General features: G+C 40.6%; 1 protein-coding gene across 1 annotated transcript; it reads right to left on the bottom strand.

Moving 5' to 3' along the window:
* Positions 1 to 11289: 11289 nt before the first annotated feature.
* On the bottom strand, positions 11290 to 12495 carry LOC126937977 (farnesyl pyrophosphate synthase-like). The gene has a single exon (XM_050761971.1). It carries the CDS (start codon positions 12439 to 12441, stop codon positions 11380 to 11382), a length of 1062 nt encoding a protein of 353 aa, XP_050617928.1. The 5' UTR covers positions 12442 to 12495; the 3' UTR covers positions 11290 to 11379.
* Positions 12496 to 14115: the final 1620 nt, after the last annotated feature.

Raw genomic sequence — 14115 nt, forward strand, 5'->3', positions numbered from 1 at the left:
CAACTATAAACTCTGTTGCTTATAGCTGGGCATTAAGGAAACAAATGGTTGCCAAGTCTCTTCAAGCCCAGCACTTCCAAGCTTAATCACAAGGCAGGTCCTTCTGGGCCATGCTTGAAGACAGGGAGAGCTGGCCCACAAGGAAAATTACAGGGATATGGATTTTTTTGTGAGAGATCTGACTTGACTTTGACTCTCAGAGGCAGTGGCCCTGGCATGCACACTTGATGGCCCAGCTGTGACTCAGAAGATCCTGTTGGTTACCAGTTTGTTTTCTAAAAAGATATTAGGAAGGTTTAACTTGTATATGGCTCAGTCTTTAATAAAAGACTAAGCACAGCCTTTAGTCAGACATACCTGGTTGGTGGTTCCAGTTGTATCACTTAGTAGAATAAATCTGGACAAATAAAATGACGAAGCCTCCATTTTCACCCCTCAGGGTTGTGATGAAGTTGTAGAGATTGTTGGATCAGAACATGTCTTAGTGGAGTTGAAGCCACACCTCAGGTTACGGATCTTGGATATCAGAGAGTCAGTGCCTTTTCTTGGCTGCGCCTAGGCTACTACAGTGTGTACTTATGGGGTCGGAGCTATGGCGAGGCTGAGGAGACTCACCTGAGATCCATTGTGCTTATTCCATTGCCCCGTGGCTCAGACACCTGAGGCCTGCTATGTCCTGAGGGTCTTAACCATGGCTCTAATTAGAATCCAGGAAGCTAATGGAAACACTATGGCCTTTCCTCAAATCAATTAATTGAAGATCTCTGGAAGTGGAGCCCAGCCATCTGAAAAGTTGTAAAAACTCTTTTACTTACCCTTTGGGGTTTTTCCAGAGGATTTGTAACCTGACTTCCGTGGTCAATGGTCTGACAAAACCTATACCTTTATCTGTGGAAGGTTAACCAATTGATGGGATGCCCTTCCAGTGTGCAAGTTCCTTAATATACTAGAATAATTTTATTTAACTAAGTTTCCTCTAGAAAAATGGGAAAGATGCCGGTCATTTTTCCAGGCAAAGGGAACTCAGGTACTGGAGTGATACTGGGGATCTAGGATTCTGGTGAGCAAGAAAGAAGAGGGGAGTCACAAAGCATGAAGTCTGCTGCCTTTCCATATGCCACAAATCATTGCTTTCTCCCTAATATGCGCAAGACACTGTGCTGGGTGCTAGAAATCCTGTGGTAAACAAGACAAGTTTTCCTGCACTCAAGGAATTTATAATCTAGTTGGTGGAGAGATGGTATGTATAAAAATAAACACATCCATTTGATCTGATAGGAGCTGACCCGAAAGATTGTGCCGGTGGAAGCAGGGTGGGCAGTTCAGGTGAGGTGTAACTCGAAGAAGGGGAATCAGGGGCAGAATCTCGGTTGGGGGCCACTGAGCCAAAGCATTGAGGATGAGAAGGACGGAGGGAATATGCATTCTGTTTTAAAGGCCTGCATCAGGGTGGGCCCCATGGAGGTAGTAGAGACCTCTCTCCTCCAGTGTCACGGGACAGTCAGCATTTCTCACACTGACCATAGGGCAGTGAAAAGGCAGAGCACTCAGCTGAGTTGGCAGGGATGTGGGCCAGCGCTTCCCCTACGCCTGCTTGTCTGGGTGCTCTGTCTGTTCCCAGCCTCTGGGGCATTTTCTTTATATCCTATCCCTTTGGGATTGTCCTAAGGAAACAGAGCCATGCAATGTAGCATCTCCGTCCTTGCTTCTTTAAGTGAATCCAGCTGTTAGCAGGCTGCGTGCTAGGAAGGCCTAATGTCTGATGCAGGCCTCTCCATTGGTACCAACTGTGTTCTCTTGCCCCTTTCTCTGCTCTCTCCTAGCCTAGTTCCCATTTTTCTCCCAGTACACTGTTCACTGTTTTTCTGCAATGCTCTCTCATGCCTTCCATTGATTAATTGCCAAATTAGCCCTTTCCTTCCCAAGGAGGGGTTTGGTGTTAGTCCTCTGGTATCCGTACTCGGAACACCTCCTTGCCTCACTTGGTTCCTTCCTCAGCCCCAGGGTCTAACTACCTCTAGGCCTGTTTTTTTTTTTTCTTCCTTGGAACCATATGAATGGTACAAGCTCTGCAGAGAGACAAAGTAGAAGCTTCTGGTCAGGAACTAGGAAGAGGCTCCTCCCTGGACTTAATAAAATGACAAATAGTGGGATCATAAGCAATGACCTGTAAAATGTATAATAAGGAATATGAAGCTTAGAGCTAACCCCTAGAGTTCATGATCCTCTACTTTACTAGTTTTCTCATTCTGTGAAGGCGATCACCGCAGCCCAGAAAACTTATTTAATCAGGGCTGCACAGCTTGGTAAAAACAGTTCTCCTGTACATGGCCCAGTATTCTTTTAGCTAAAATCAAAATCTTTCAGGACCTAAATTATCACCTCCACCTTCCTAAAACAAAAGAATTACAACCGTTAATACCCATTCGTGGTAACTTCATGGGGCACCAGTGACAAGGTGAGTATTCAAAGCCCCTTTTACACAGAGAATCATGAAATCATTCTTCCTACCATTGTACAGTAAGAGGTCCTGTTTGAGTAGAAACTAGGCATCAAGATTGGAGGGTCTTCAGGAACCTTCGCTTTGGTGATATCACCAATTGTCTACGTAGGGTCTGCCTCTCAGACATCCACTCAGAAAGTGCTTCTTGACTTGACTTAGGAAGGCTAACTCACACTAATTCACTTACATAGGGCTGGAATATATAAATCATAGTGCCATTTCCCCCCCATTTGTTATGAGAAGCAGAACTATCAAGCTGTTAAAATTGGCTCCCTTGTTTAGCTAGAGGAATTACAGACAAGGGGAAATATAGGCTACTTTGATTACGATCTTTTCAGGCCATACTCACTAAAATGAGTATGATATTCTAATCATAAGTCACTCAAAATAAAACAAATGTCTTTTCCTACAAAGAAGATATTAATACTTTTTTCTGTAAATATCAAATTCTTTTCAAAAATCTTTTTCTTGTTGCTCCTATCATACTGGTGCCAGGACTGATTACTGGGGAATGCTATGGGTAATACTGGGAATGTAGTGGTAAATGCTTCTCATCTCAGTCCTTCTATACTCACATGCAAGAATCAATGGGATTGACCAGTCTTAGCATTTCACTTTTAAAAATGAAACAAACATATGTATTTGGGTCCAATGGACAAAGAGAGAAGAAATAGAACACAGCGCCCATGTCTCCTCAACCCCCTACCTTTGAGAGCAGAAGAGTCTACCGGGCCAGACCGTCTGTCTCAGCAGAGGTGGCTGGTTGTCATCAGTGTCCTGCTGTATGCCATTACATTGCATATCCAAGGTTGAGGGGCAGCTAAGGGCCAACTAGGATCTCAGCATCTCATTCTGTCAAACAGGATACAAACCAGAGCAGTGGCGGAACTTAAACAGGGTTCAGTCTTACTCATGTCATAAGGAGCAAGAAAGACTATTCTTCATTGGGGTAGCCCTCCAATATTATTACATTACACATTAAGCTTTCTTCTTTAGTTACATACAACAAATAGCCACCTTTATTTTTCTACATCCAAATTAACTGAAAAATAAGGCATAAGAAAATAAGTGGGCATCAAAATGTCAGTTTTTAGTTTGTATAAGCTGATTGGAGATCACAGAATTAAATCTGTGACCAAAAGAGCTTCTTACTATTGCTTGCCCAATTCTTTGGCTCTCGGTCAAGTCCTAGGGACAGATCACCTGTAGGAAAGTTTGATTCCAAAAAACAGATGAAGAAGCCAAGATTGCTGTCTGAAACTGGGTAAAGATGTTTAGAATTCTCAGCTTCTCCATGGCACCATTTTTTGGGGGGAATTTTAAAAACTGTTAATAAATTTTACTTTTCTTTTTCTATTTTTTTGATATAATATTTTTCTCTGTGTGTTTAGATAGATATATATACATATTTAATTTGGAAAGATATAAATATATACGTATATATTTGTCTTTGAATGAGTTTGCTTTCCCAGACCAGTAATTTGCAGGAGTGTGGAAGAACCAAGGCAGCTTTCCAGCTTTCTAGGCTAGCAGGTTTTTCTAACAAAAGCCTCTCACATTCTCAGTTATCAGAGAAATAGTTTGATTCCTTCAAATAGGATTTTTCTGTGACACTTCAGATAGTCCTGCCTCCTCTGCCTCTCTTTAAAAAATGGGCTGAGGAGGGAGGATCCTGTTCTTATCTTGCTCATCCCAACTTCCATACCCTCTGGAAATCAAGGAATGTAGTTTTGGCCCCTCAGCATGTTCTGCTTACCATCAGGAGATGATATTTTCTGTGGCCAGTTCTTAGGACCTATTTTGGTGAATCTGCTTTCCACTGAAATTTCTCCTCTGCTTGTTTCTACTTATCTTTAGGAGGTTTCAGTGCAAAGTCAGCTATTTTTGGCTGCCTTTGAAAATATTTTGGAGTCTGCTGCCTAATTTTACAAAAAATTTCAATATTTTGAAATTGTTGTTTTCAATATTTCCTGTTCTTTTTGTTGTTTTTGGATGATTTCCAGAAGCATGGGAAAATACTGTATCTGTACAGCCATTCTTTACTGTTAACATGAACAAATAGCCAAGGATCGGCAGACCTTTGAAGAAAGTGCCTAACACTAAAGAGTTGAAAACCAAGGAGAAAAACATAAGCAGCCTTGAGGAAGCAGAGACAAACAGTAGAAGAAAGCTGGAAACAAATTCCTGAGAGATAAGAGAAAATGTTTCATGCATGAAGGAATACCAGGATGCTATATGTAGAAATACCCAGAGAACTATAAAAATATATTGAAAATTAAAAATTAACATGGGAACATTTAAAATTCAAAAGTAAGAGGGTGTTTACTATACAAATCTTACAACTTTCCCCCAAAATTAAAAATATGGGAAAAATTCAATATAAAAGGTGAAATATAAAGTTGAGAAAATTTCCCAAAAAGAGAACAGAGAAGAAGGAAGAAGGAGAGAGACAATGAATTTAAGGAATCAAATCAGGAGAACCAATGGCTGACAAATAAGCATTCTAGAAAGAGAGACCAAAAAAAGAAAAAAGGGAAAAATGATACAATGGCTGATAAATAAGCAAATGATACAATGACTGACAAATAAGCATTCTAGAAAGAGAGACAAAACAGAAAAGAGGAAAAATCATACAAGGGAAATGTTGCAGAATTGGACATGAATTTCAGATTTTGAGTACCTAGCTAGGACCTTGTGGTGACGTATTTACATCCAGGCACCCTGTTCCAACATCACAGAACCAGTAATAAAGAAACCATCTTAAAAGTCTTAGTGAAGGGGAAAAAAAAAGTCTGCACAGAAAAGATTAAAAATTCAAAATGGCATTTGACTTCTCAAGCGCAACATTAGAAGTTAGACGATAACAGAGCAATGTCTCCAAAATTCTAAAGAATAATATTTTTCAATTTAAGATACTTCACCCACACAAATTAACACTCAAGTGTGAAGGTAGAATAAAGATGTTTTTAAGCAAAATATGCAGAATAAAATTGCCACCCATGCACCTTTTCTTAGGAAACTGCTGGAGGAGATGTGTCCCATCAAAGGGAGGGACTAAACTAAGAGAGGAAGATGAGATAAGGAAAGAGGAGATCTGGCACACGAGAGAGGCAAAAGGATTTCTCAAGATGATGATGGAGGAAAGTGGCAAAATGACAATGTGGGCCAACAGGAGGCAACATGTGGAACTGGTAGGTTTCTTGCTTGCTGGGTCCTTGTGAGAAGCGTTTTATACCCTGGAAGAGACTCTGCTGATGATTTAGTAATAGAAAGAGAGGCAAACCAACGCCCCACCCAACTCTTTTGCCAAGGCAAGGATTAATTCCAAAGAAAACAAAAACTGTACAAGAAATGTAGTCATCATGCATATGGCTCAGTGTAAAATAAATCTACAGTCAAAATAATTTAAATATTGAACTTTGATTTAAACAAAAATTATCCTACTGAAACCATCATTGCTTGTCTGCCATTCTCTATCCCCTTACCCTGCCTTTTTCACCCTAGCTGTTATCTGTCTGATAGTATACGTTTGTTTGTTTTTGTCTGTCTCTCTCATTAAGATATAAGCTTCATGAGGACAAGAACTTGGTCTATTATGGCCACCACTATATTCCCAAATTGCCTATGGTAGTGCTGAGTATATAATATATCAAAAATTTATCTTAAGGAAATAATATTTAAATATGGGGTAGGTAAAGCATGTGCATATGTGTATGGTGTTGGCAACCTAAAATTTTATTCACAATCTTCTCAATAAATAATGTTCTAAAATAAAATAAATCAAAAACACAGCAGTAAACCATGCTATGTAGCAATATTATAGTGAGTAGCAGAACATCTAAAAGAGGTAGAAGTGGTTTCTGTGGAGAGCAGAAGTGAGAAGTTTGGAGGAGGGGAAGCTTTTTTTTTTTTCAAGCATTGCTTGACATTAAACTTGGCACATGCATTCCTTTGATAAAAAACACAAATTAAAAAAACAAACAAACTAGGGATAACCTAATGCTTTTATTTCTTTTTTTTTTTTTTTCCTTTTTTTTTTGAGAGGGACTCTCACTCTGTCACCCAGTCTGGAGTGCAGTGGTGCAATCTTTGTTCACTGCAGCCTCTGCCTCCCAGGTTCAAGTGATTCTCCTGCCTCAGCCTCCTGAGCAGGTGGGACTGCAGGCGCATGCCACCATGCTCAGCTAATTTTGTATTTTTAGTAGGGATGGCATTTTGCCATATTGGACAGGCTCCTGACCTCATCATCTGCCCTCCTCGGCCTCCCAAAGTGCTGGGATTACAGGCATGAGCCACTGTGCCCGGCCATGCTTTCATTTCTTACACATATCATTGTTGTTTTAAAAGTGAAAAGCCTAAGAAGAGTTGTCAGGTTTGCTTGTTAGGGTAGGATTAATTTCTAGGTACACCAAGCCAAACTTGCAGTCCTGTTGTGAACATCCAACTTCTTGTGAACCCTTCTTTTCTAAAGAAATACAAACATCTGTTTACATTAGACATCTTTGAAGTTTTTTTCCATACCTTCGAAAATCAAGTTGAAGAACAATGGAAACACAAGGCTATGAATCTCTGACTTAACAACTCTAGTTTTCTAAGGTGTGAGTTTTAACAAGCTGCTTTAACCTCCCTGAACGCTTTCAATTTCTTTATTTGTAAAATGGAGATGACAATATGAACCACATTGGATTCCAGCATTCATTAAATTAGATATCTCTGTGTGATCCCAGTATAAGGTAGATATTTGATGTCTGCTAACTTTCATTCCCTTCCTTCTTCCCCAGAACTGATTGGAGTCACAGTTGAATTTGTGAATTAGAGAAGAATTTATTTGCTATGCAAGTGACAGGACTTAAGCTTATGCAAGTCTATAGTGTTTGAGGGAAATGTATACTTCTTTCCACATTATTAGATATTTCCATGGGAATACATGGTCCATGTATTTTAGTGTCTGAGAAGGAGCAGTTCTTTCACAGTATTGGTATTTATCATGAGGCCTGTCATAGGAGAACAAGGGTACTCCTGCCAGTCATTGTTCATCAGTGCATTCCCCAAAGCACCTAATGCTTTACTGAAGTACTCAGTCGGTGTCCTTGAATGTGACTTGTCAATTGAGACTGGCCAATATGGACCGGTTTGTAGACTCTGTTATTCCTGTCCACGTGTTACTTGGGACAGGGGCAGGTTCAATTAAACTACAATTGTGAGAAGATCTGTTAACACTTCAAATATTGAATTAAGTTACTTTATTTGCCTAAGAGATTATATAGAGACCCTTTCTCTAGCCAGTCCCTGCATAATGAGTTCTCTAATAGACCTGTGAGCTTCTCTACAAAAGGTTAATTTCATTCTTCACTACAAAGCATTGTGAATGGTCCCCAGGGCTGTCTTTGGTAAAGGAAGAGAAGGTCTTGTTAAGTATTAATGATCACAGTGGCAAGTTCACAGTATCACCTCCTCCCTGGGAAGGAAAAAATCACTTCATTGATATATATCAAGGGACTTCCACTGGGGACAAAGAGTACAGCCATCATTACACTCACTATGGGCACAGTAAAAAGGGTACTTCTCTCCCACCTGATACTTGCTACAATTTCCTAGCCCAGAAACAAATGAGGCTACAGATTTATAATAGGGATGGCAAAAAGAGAGAACCAGGATTTTAATTTAAAGAGAGATTATTCTAATTCTACTCCTATAATTACAATAATATATTTGCTGGTAAGACTTGAGGTGATACTTTTTTTTATTTCCCACATTTTTGCATAGAAAAGCTTTTTTGAAGTCTAGGAGAGTTAAACTGTCAATCTCATGTTAATTTGGTACTTCCCAATCAGGGCAAGTAGGCAACCACATCCCTTCTACATGAAGCACTGAGTAACAGACATTTTAGAATGTGACAGAATAAACTGAAGATTATTCCTGTCCCTGCTCCTCACCCATCAGAAAGGGAATATGAAATTGTGAAAGAATTTCTAAGAATTTATTTGCTAAAGATTGTCTCCAGCAAGGAGTTTTTTCCCTTAAATAGTGTAGGATGGATCTTTTTGACCCCTTAATATATCTTCCTACAGATCCATAAAAAGGAAAGAGTATATTACGTTCTCAGCTGGGCTCCAGCCTCTCCACACTCTCCCCACTCTCCCCATGCCTCTCACCCAGGCTGCCACAGAAGATGTTGGGGGATGGGACTGGCTTTGGGGAGGCTCTCCACCTCCCCTCCCAGATGGTCTGCATAGCAGAGCTTCCCAGTTCTCCCCAGGTCATCTCCCAGTTTCTACTACACTCCCGACTTTGCACACAGGTGTAAAGGCCTCCTGACCACTGTCGGGAGACCTCTAAATCTCTCTGAGCTTGTCTAGTGAAGGCCTGACATGGGAGAGTAGCTGAGGGGCTAGAAGGACAAAAGAATCACATTTTCTACATTGGCCTCCATGCTGGACTGCTTTGTCGGCTACTCTCTACTTGGACTACTTCATGGCAAATCATAACTTAAGCATCATTTTTTTTGGTAATCTGTGTCATTGAGAAATTAATTGGGCTTGCACATATAAAATGTTCAGCCCTGTCTGGCAGAAAGTAAACACTGAATAAAAAGAAGCAGTTATTCCCCTCTTCTGTATATGATGTGCTTTAGAATATTTTTCTAAGATATATCTATATCTAAGTATGGCTTTCACTCTTACAATAGACAGGCAAATAATATTTACTGGCCCCTTATAAACTGAGCATACACTTTTGAAATTTTGGAAAACATCAAAGCATACCAAAGTCTCTCTCTCTCTCTCTCTCTCTCTCTCCATCTGTGTGTGTGTGTTTAGGGTATGATATGTTCTGTAACTTCTGGTTTTATAATTGACATCCACCAATCCATACCCATATAATTTATTTTCATTGTTTCAAATACCCTCTTTGCCAAAACACATTTTTGAGGTGAGTATTTTAATTGATCCCATGAAGGAAACACTTGCAATGGTGGCTCAGTGAGGAGACAGGTAATTGAAGCTCAAAAGAATCGTGCTTTATAGGATTTGGATGGTAGCATGGGTGAGCAGTGCTTGCACAGGGTGAGTAGTGCTACAGGATCTTTCTTTTACCCCAAACAAGCCCTCTCTTCGGCATTCTATATTTCTATAATTATTTTAAGCCTATTACCCCGAGTAAGCAAGCCCATTGAGGATACTGGAGAAATTTCTACTTTTTGTTTTTTTGAGATGGGGTCTTACTCTGTCGCCAGGCTGGAGTGCAGTGGCACCATCTCCGCTCAACACAACCTCTGCCTCCCAGGTTCAAGTGATTCTCCTGCCTCAGCCTCCTGAGTAGCTGGGACTACCAGTGTGCACCACCACACTCAGCTAATTTTTTGTATTTTTAGTAGAGACAGGGTTTCACCATGTTGGCCAAGATGGTCTCTGTCTCTTGACCTCATAATCTGCCCACCTCAGCCTCCCAAAGTGCTGCGTGGGATTTCAGGGGTGAGCTATCACGCCTAGCCAATTTCTACTTCTTAATAATTCTAAAATTATTTGTACCCAGTGCTTAGATTGTACTTGGCACACATTAAGTGTGCATGCATTAATACAATCATTTAAGAATTTATTTGCTGAGCACTAAACACGATGGGAGAGTGGAGGAAGGTGGAAGAAGAGAAGTTATGCATTGCCATTGGCTAGTGCACTCGCTGGATATCATGTTGTTTCTTCTCCCTTAACTGTTGTAGACAACTGTTTATTTGCATTAAAGATGCTCAGGATTCCCCAGAAACCCAGGAACATATATACCCCAGGTGTACACAGGTTCTCCTACCTGCACTCAGTTTTTTATACCCCATAGTCTCTGGGACATAGTTGGTGCTCAGTTTATTTTGCTTGCTATAACACATCCAAACATATCTTCCATCTTCCGAGCTCTGCTTTTCAACATTATACCCATTCCTAAAACATGGCTCAAATGTCAACCTCTCCATGACCACTTTCTTGAATCCCCTCACCTTGATTTTCATTAAATCCTGAGCTTGAGTCATTACTCTTGGAAGAATTGTTGTTTATTTTTGTATGTTTCCCCCCTTAAGGATAATTTAAGGTAATGTGACTGAAGGAAACTGAATGTGGGAGAAGAAATGTTAGGAGATGAGGTTTGAGAGGATTCAAATTACACAGCACCTCGGGCTTACTCTTGAGAGGAAGGACTTTGGTAATTTTTCTAAAAGTGATGAGGATTTTGAGTAGTAATAAAATCATTATATATTCAAAAGATTACTTTCACCGCTGTGTGGAAAATACACTGTAGAGATACAGGAATAGGAGCAGAAAAGCAAGTTAAGAAGCTTCTGTACTGATCAATGTGAAGAGTGATGGTGTTTTAAATTTGGTAGTAGCAGTGGAGTTGATAAGAAAAGGTTGGATTCTGGATATCTGTTGCTGTTAGAGTCAACAGATATTAATGGATTGGATATAGGGTATGAAAAAAGAGGAGTGAGAAATGACTCCAAAATTTTTGGCCTGAGCAGTTAGTTTCATTTTTTAAGATGTAGAAAGAAGGACTATAGAAGGTAAGAACCAAGAGTTCTGTTTTGGTTGTGTACATTTGAATACCTATTATACTTCTAAGAAAGCTATCATGGAATCATATATATAAGCCTAGCATTCAGAGGGGAAAATTCTGGAGCTATAAATTTGGAGTCTTCGGTGTGTAGATGGTATTTACACAAATACATCTTACAGACCTGGATAAAAGAATGTGTAGCCAGAGAAGAGAGAAAGCCCTGTGAACACTAATGGTTAGACATTAGGGTTTTTTTGTTTTTTTTTTTTTTTTTTTTTTAAGGTTACACAATTATTTATTGAGAGCCTCCTCTCCCCGCCCTTGCAATCTCTAGGTCACTTTTTCCGCTTGTAGATTTTGCGCGCAAGCCCCAGAAAGATGGCTGGGGGCAGGGGCGCTGCGTACTGTTCAATGAGAGCCATAATGTGGCTGTAACTGTCCTCCTCATATTGCAAGAACACAGCCTGCAGATCCAGCTCCTCATATAGTGCCTTCACCCGGGCCACTTTCTCAGCCTCCTTCTGCCCGTAATTTTCCTTCAGGATCTGGTACTGTTCCGGAGTGGCCCGTTGCAGACAATGAACCACCAGCCAGCTGCATTTGTTGTCCTGGATGTCAGTGCCAACTTTGCCGGTCACACTGGGGTCCCCAAAGAGGTCAAGGTAGTCATCCTGAATCTGAAAGAACTCTCCCATCTCCAGCAGGATCTTCTTGGCATTGGCATGCTCCTTCTCACCATCAATTCCTGCCATGTACATGGCTGCAGCTATAGGAAGGTAGATGGAGTAGAAAGCTGTCTTGTACTTGACAATAGATTTATACCTCTTTTCAGTGAATCTGCCAAGATCCACATTGCCCTGGGGGGCTGTGATGAGGTCCAGGGTCTGCCCAATCTCAGTCTGATAGGAACTCTGCAGGAAGAGCTCGATCAGGTTCAGGTAATAGGGCTGCTCCCGGCAATAGAGCTTCAGCAGGCGGTAGATACATGCTTCCAGGAGGATAGCATCATTGATGGCATCCAAACCCACACCCGGCTTCTGATACCAGCAGATCTGTCCACGGCGGGTGAGGGATGAATCCATGATGTCATCTGTCACCAGGAAGAAAGCTTGCAGCAGTTCCACACACCAGCCCACAGTCCAGGCCCGCTGGAGACTATCAGCATCCTGTTTCCTTGGCTCCACCAGCTCCCGGAACGCTACTACCACTGTCAAACTCCGGTGATACTTGCCTCCGATGGCATTGTACTCCAGGACCTCCTTGAGCCGGGCAATAGCATCTCCTGTCTCTGGGTGCCCCATCTCATCCTCAGTCAGCACCCTAACGATCTGGGAGAAGTGCTGAACAAAATCTTGCTTTTCTTGGGCATAAACATCTGATTTCTGGTCTCCGTTCATTCTGAGGGAGGAGCAAAGGGCTCTGTTCCCAGATGCGGATTCCTGCTCCGTTCCCGACATTAGGGTTTTGAAAAGAAAAGGCAAAGAAAACTGAGAAAAAGTGGCCCATATGATGGAAAAAAACAAAACAAAACAAAATGGAAAAGTATGATGAGATGAAAGCCAAATTAATATGTTGTTCAAGGAGGAGGGTAAATGCTTCTGACAGTCCAGCTCTAACAAAAATTAGGAAATGACCATCAATTGGAGTTAGCAATGGAAGGTCAGTCATGAACTTGACAAGAACAATTTCTATAGAGCAGTGGAAGCCAAAGCACAATAAAAGTGTATTACAGATAGGATGAAAGGAATGAATGGACAACAGCAAATATGGACACTTCTATCTGGGAGTTTGCTGCAAAGAGTAACAGAGTGGGGAAGTAGTGAGAGGGCACTACCTGGAGGGAGAAGTGGCAGCAAGATGGGAAAGTATTTGACTGTGTATTTTTAGGATGAGAGAAATAGCAGCATGCCTGTATGCTGTTGGAAATAATCTGGTAAAATGAGTAAGGTTTCTGATGTGCTTTTGGAGCAAAGCTTTTAAGAAACTGAGAGAAGCTGAATATCGTAGAAAACAAGAATTGGCCTTAGATAGAAGCAAGAAAAACTTATTCCTTGCTTGAATTGATTAACTGGTTGATTTAACTAATTATTTTAACTAAAAGACTGTCTGAAAAGACCATTATATACACGTCAGTTTGCATTTATAATAGTCATTTACTATGTGTTTTTGGAAGGTTTTTTTTTTTTTTTTTTTCTTTTTTTTTTTTGAGTGTTTCCTCCTTGTAAAAGCCAGACAACTCATTTCCCAGCCTCTTCTCCCAGCTGGGGTGTGGTTAGGTAACTTGGTTCCTCCAATCAAACACACACCCATGAAACTTAAAATTAGAAGTGACTAGCATATTGGGTAGAACTCATTTCCTGGCAAAGACAGCATCCCATGTGACTTCCTTGGTTATCAAACTGATGCCCTGTATAGAACTTTGGCATTGGAGTGGCAGACAATGTGGTTGCAGTAAAGTTGAGTTCCTGGTGTTCAAGAAGCAGAGACACAAATTGTAGCATCTAGAGCTTGATGGAGGCAGGTTTTTTGTTTTGTTTTGTTTTTATCAGACTGCTTCTGTAGAGCAATTTAGGATGTTATTCCTGGAAACAGGATTAAGGCAAATTTTCTGGCCCTCCCAGTGACTCTCGAGGTGGGGGCGGGGGGGCGGGGGAGGAGCTGTACATATTTTAATATGAGCTTTTTGTCGCTTAATCTGCCAAACTTGGTTTCTGTAGCTCTGGAGTTCTCACTTGCAAGCAACAGTAACTGAAACTGAGTCTGGCTCATCTAGGAAACTGATAAACTGCTGAACTATTCTCCTTAGGTTATTTTTGTTTAAACAGATACTATTTAAGAATAAGGAAACAAACTATGATATTGAGAAATGAGTTTTCAACAAAAGCAAAAATCTGTTAATTCTCAGACCACTTGAGGATAGTGGCCATATGATATCTGTGATATCTCATTTGAAAGTTATATGAAATTATAACTGCTGAAGAGAAAATTATGTTAAATAATCTAACAGTGATAAGGGGATGAATAGAGACATTGGGATAGAATCTTTGAAATGGGTAGTTTACTAGAATATC

Source organism: Macaca thibetana, chromosome 15, assembly GCF_024542745.1.
Source record: "Macaca thibetana thibetana isolate TM-01 chromosome 15, ASM2454274v1, whole genome shotgun sequence".
In the NCBI taxonomy this organism is placed as follows: domain Eukaryota; kingdom Metazoa; phylum Chordata; class Mammalia; order Primates; family Cercopithecidae; genus Macaca; species Macaca thibetana.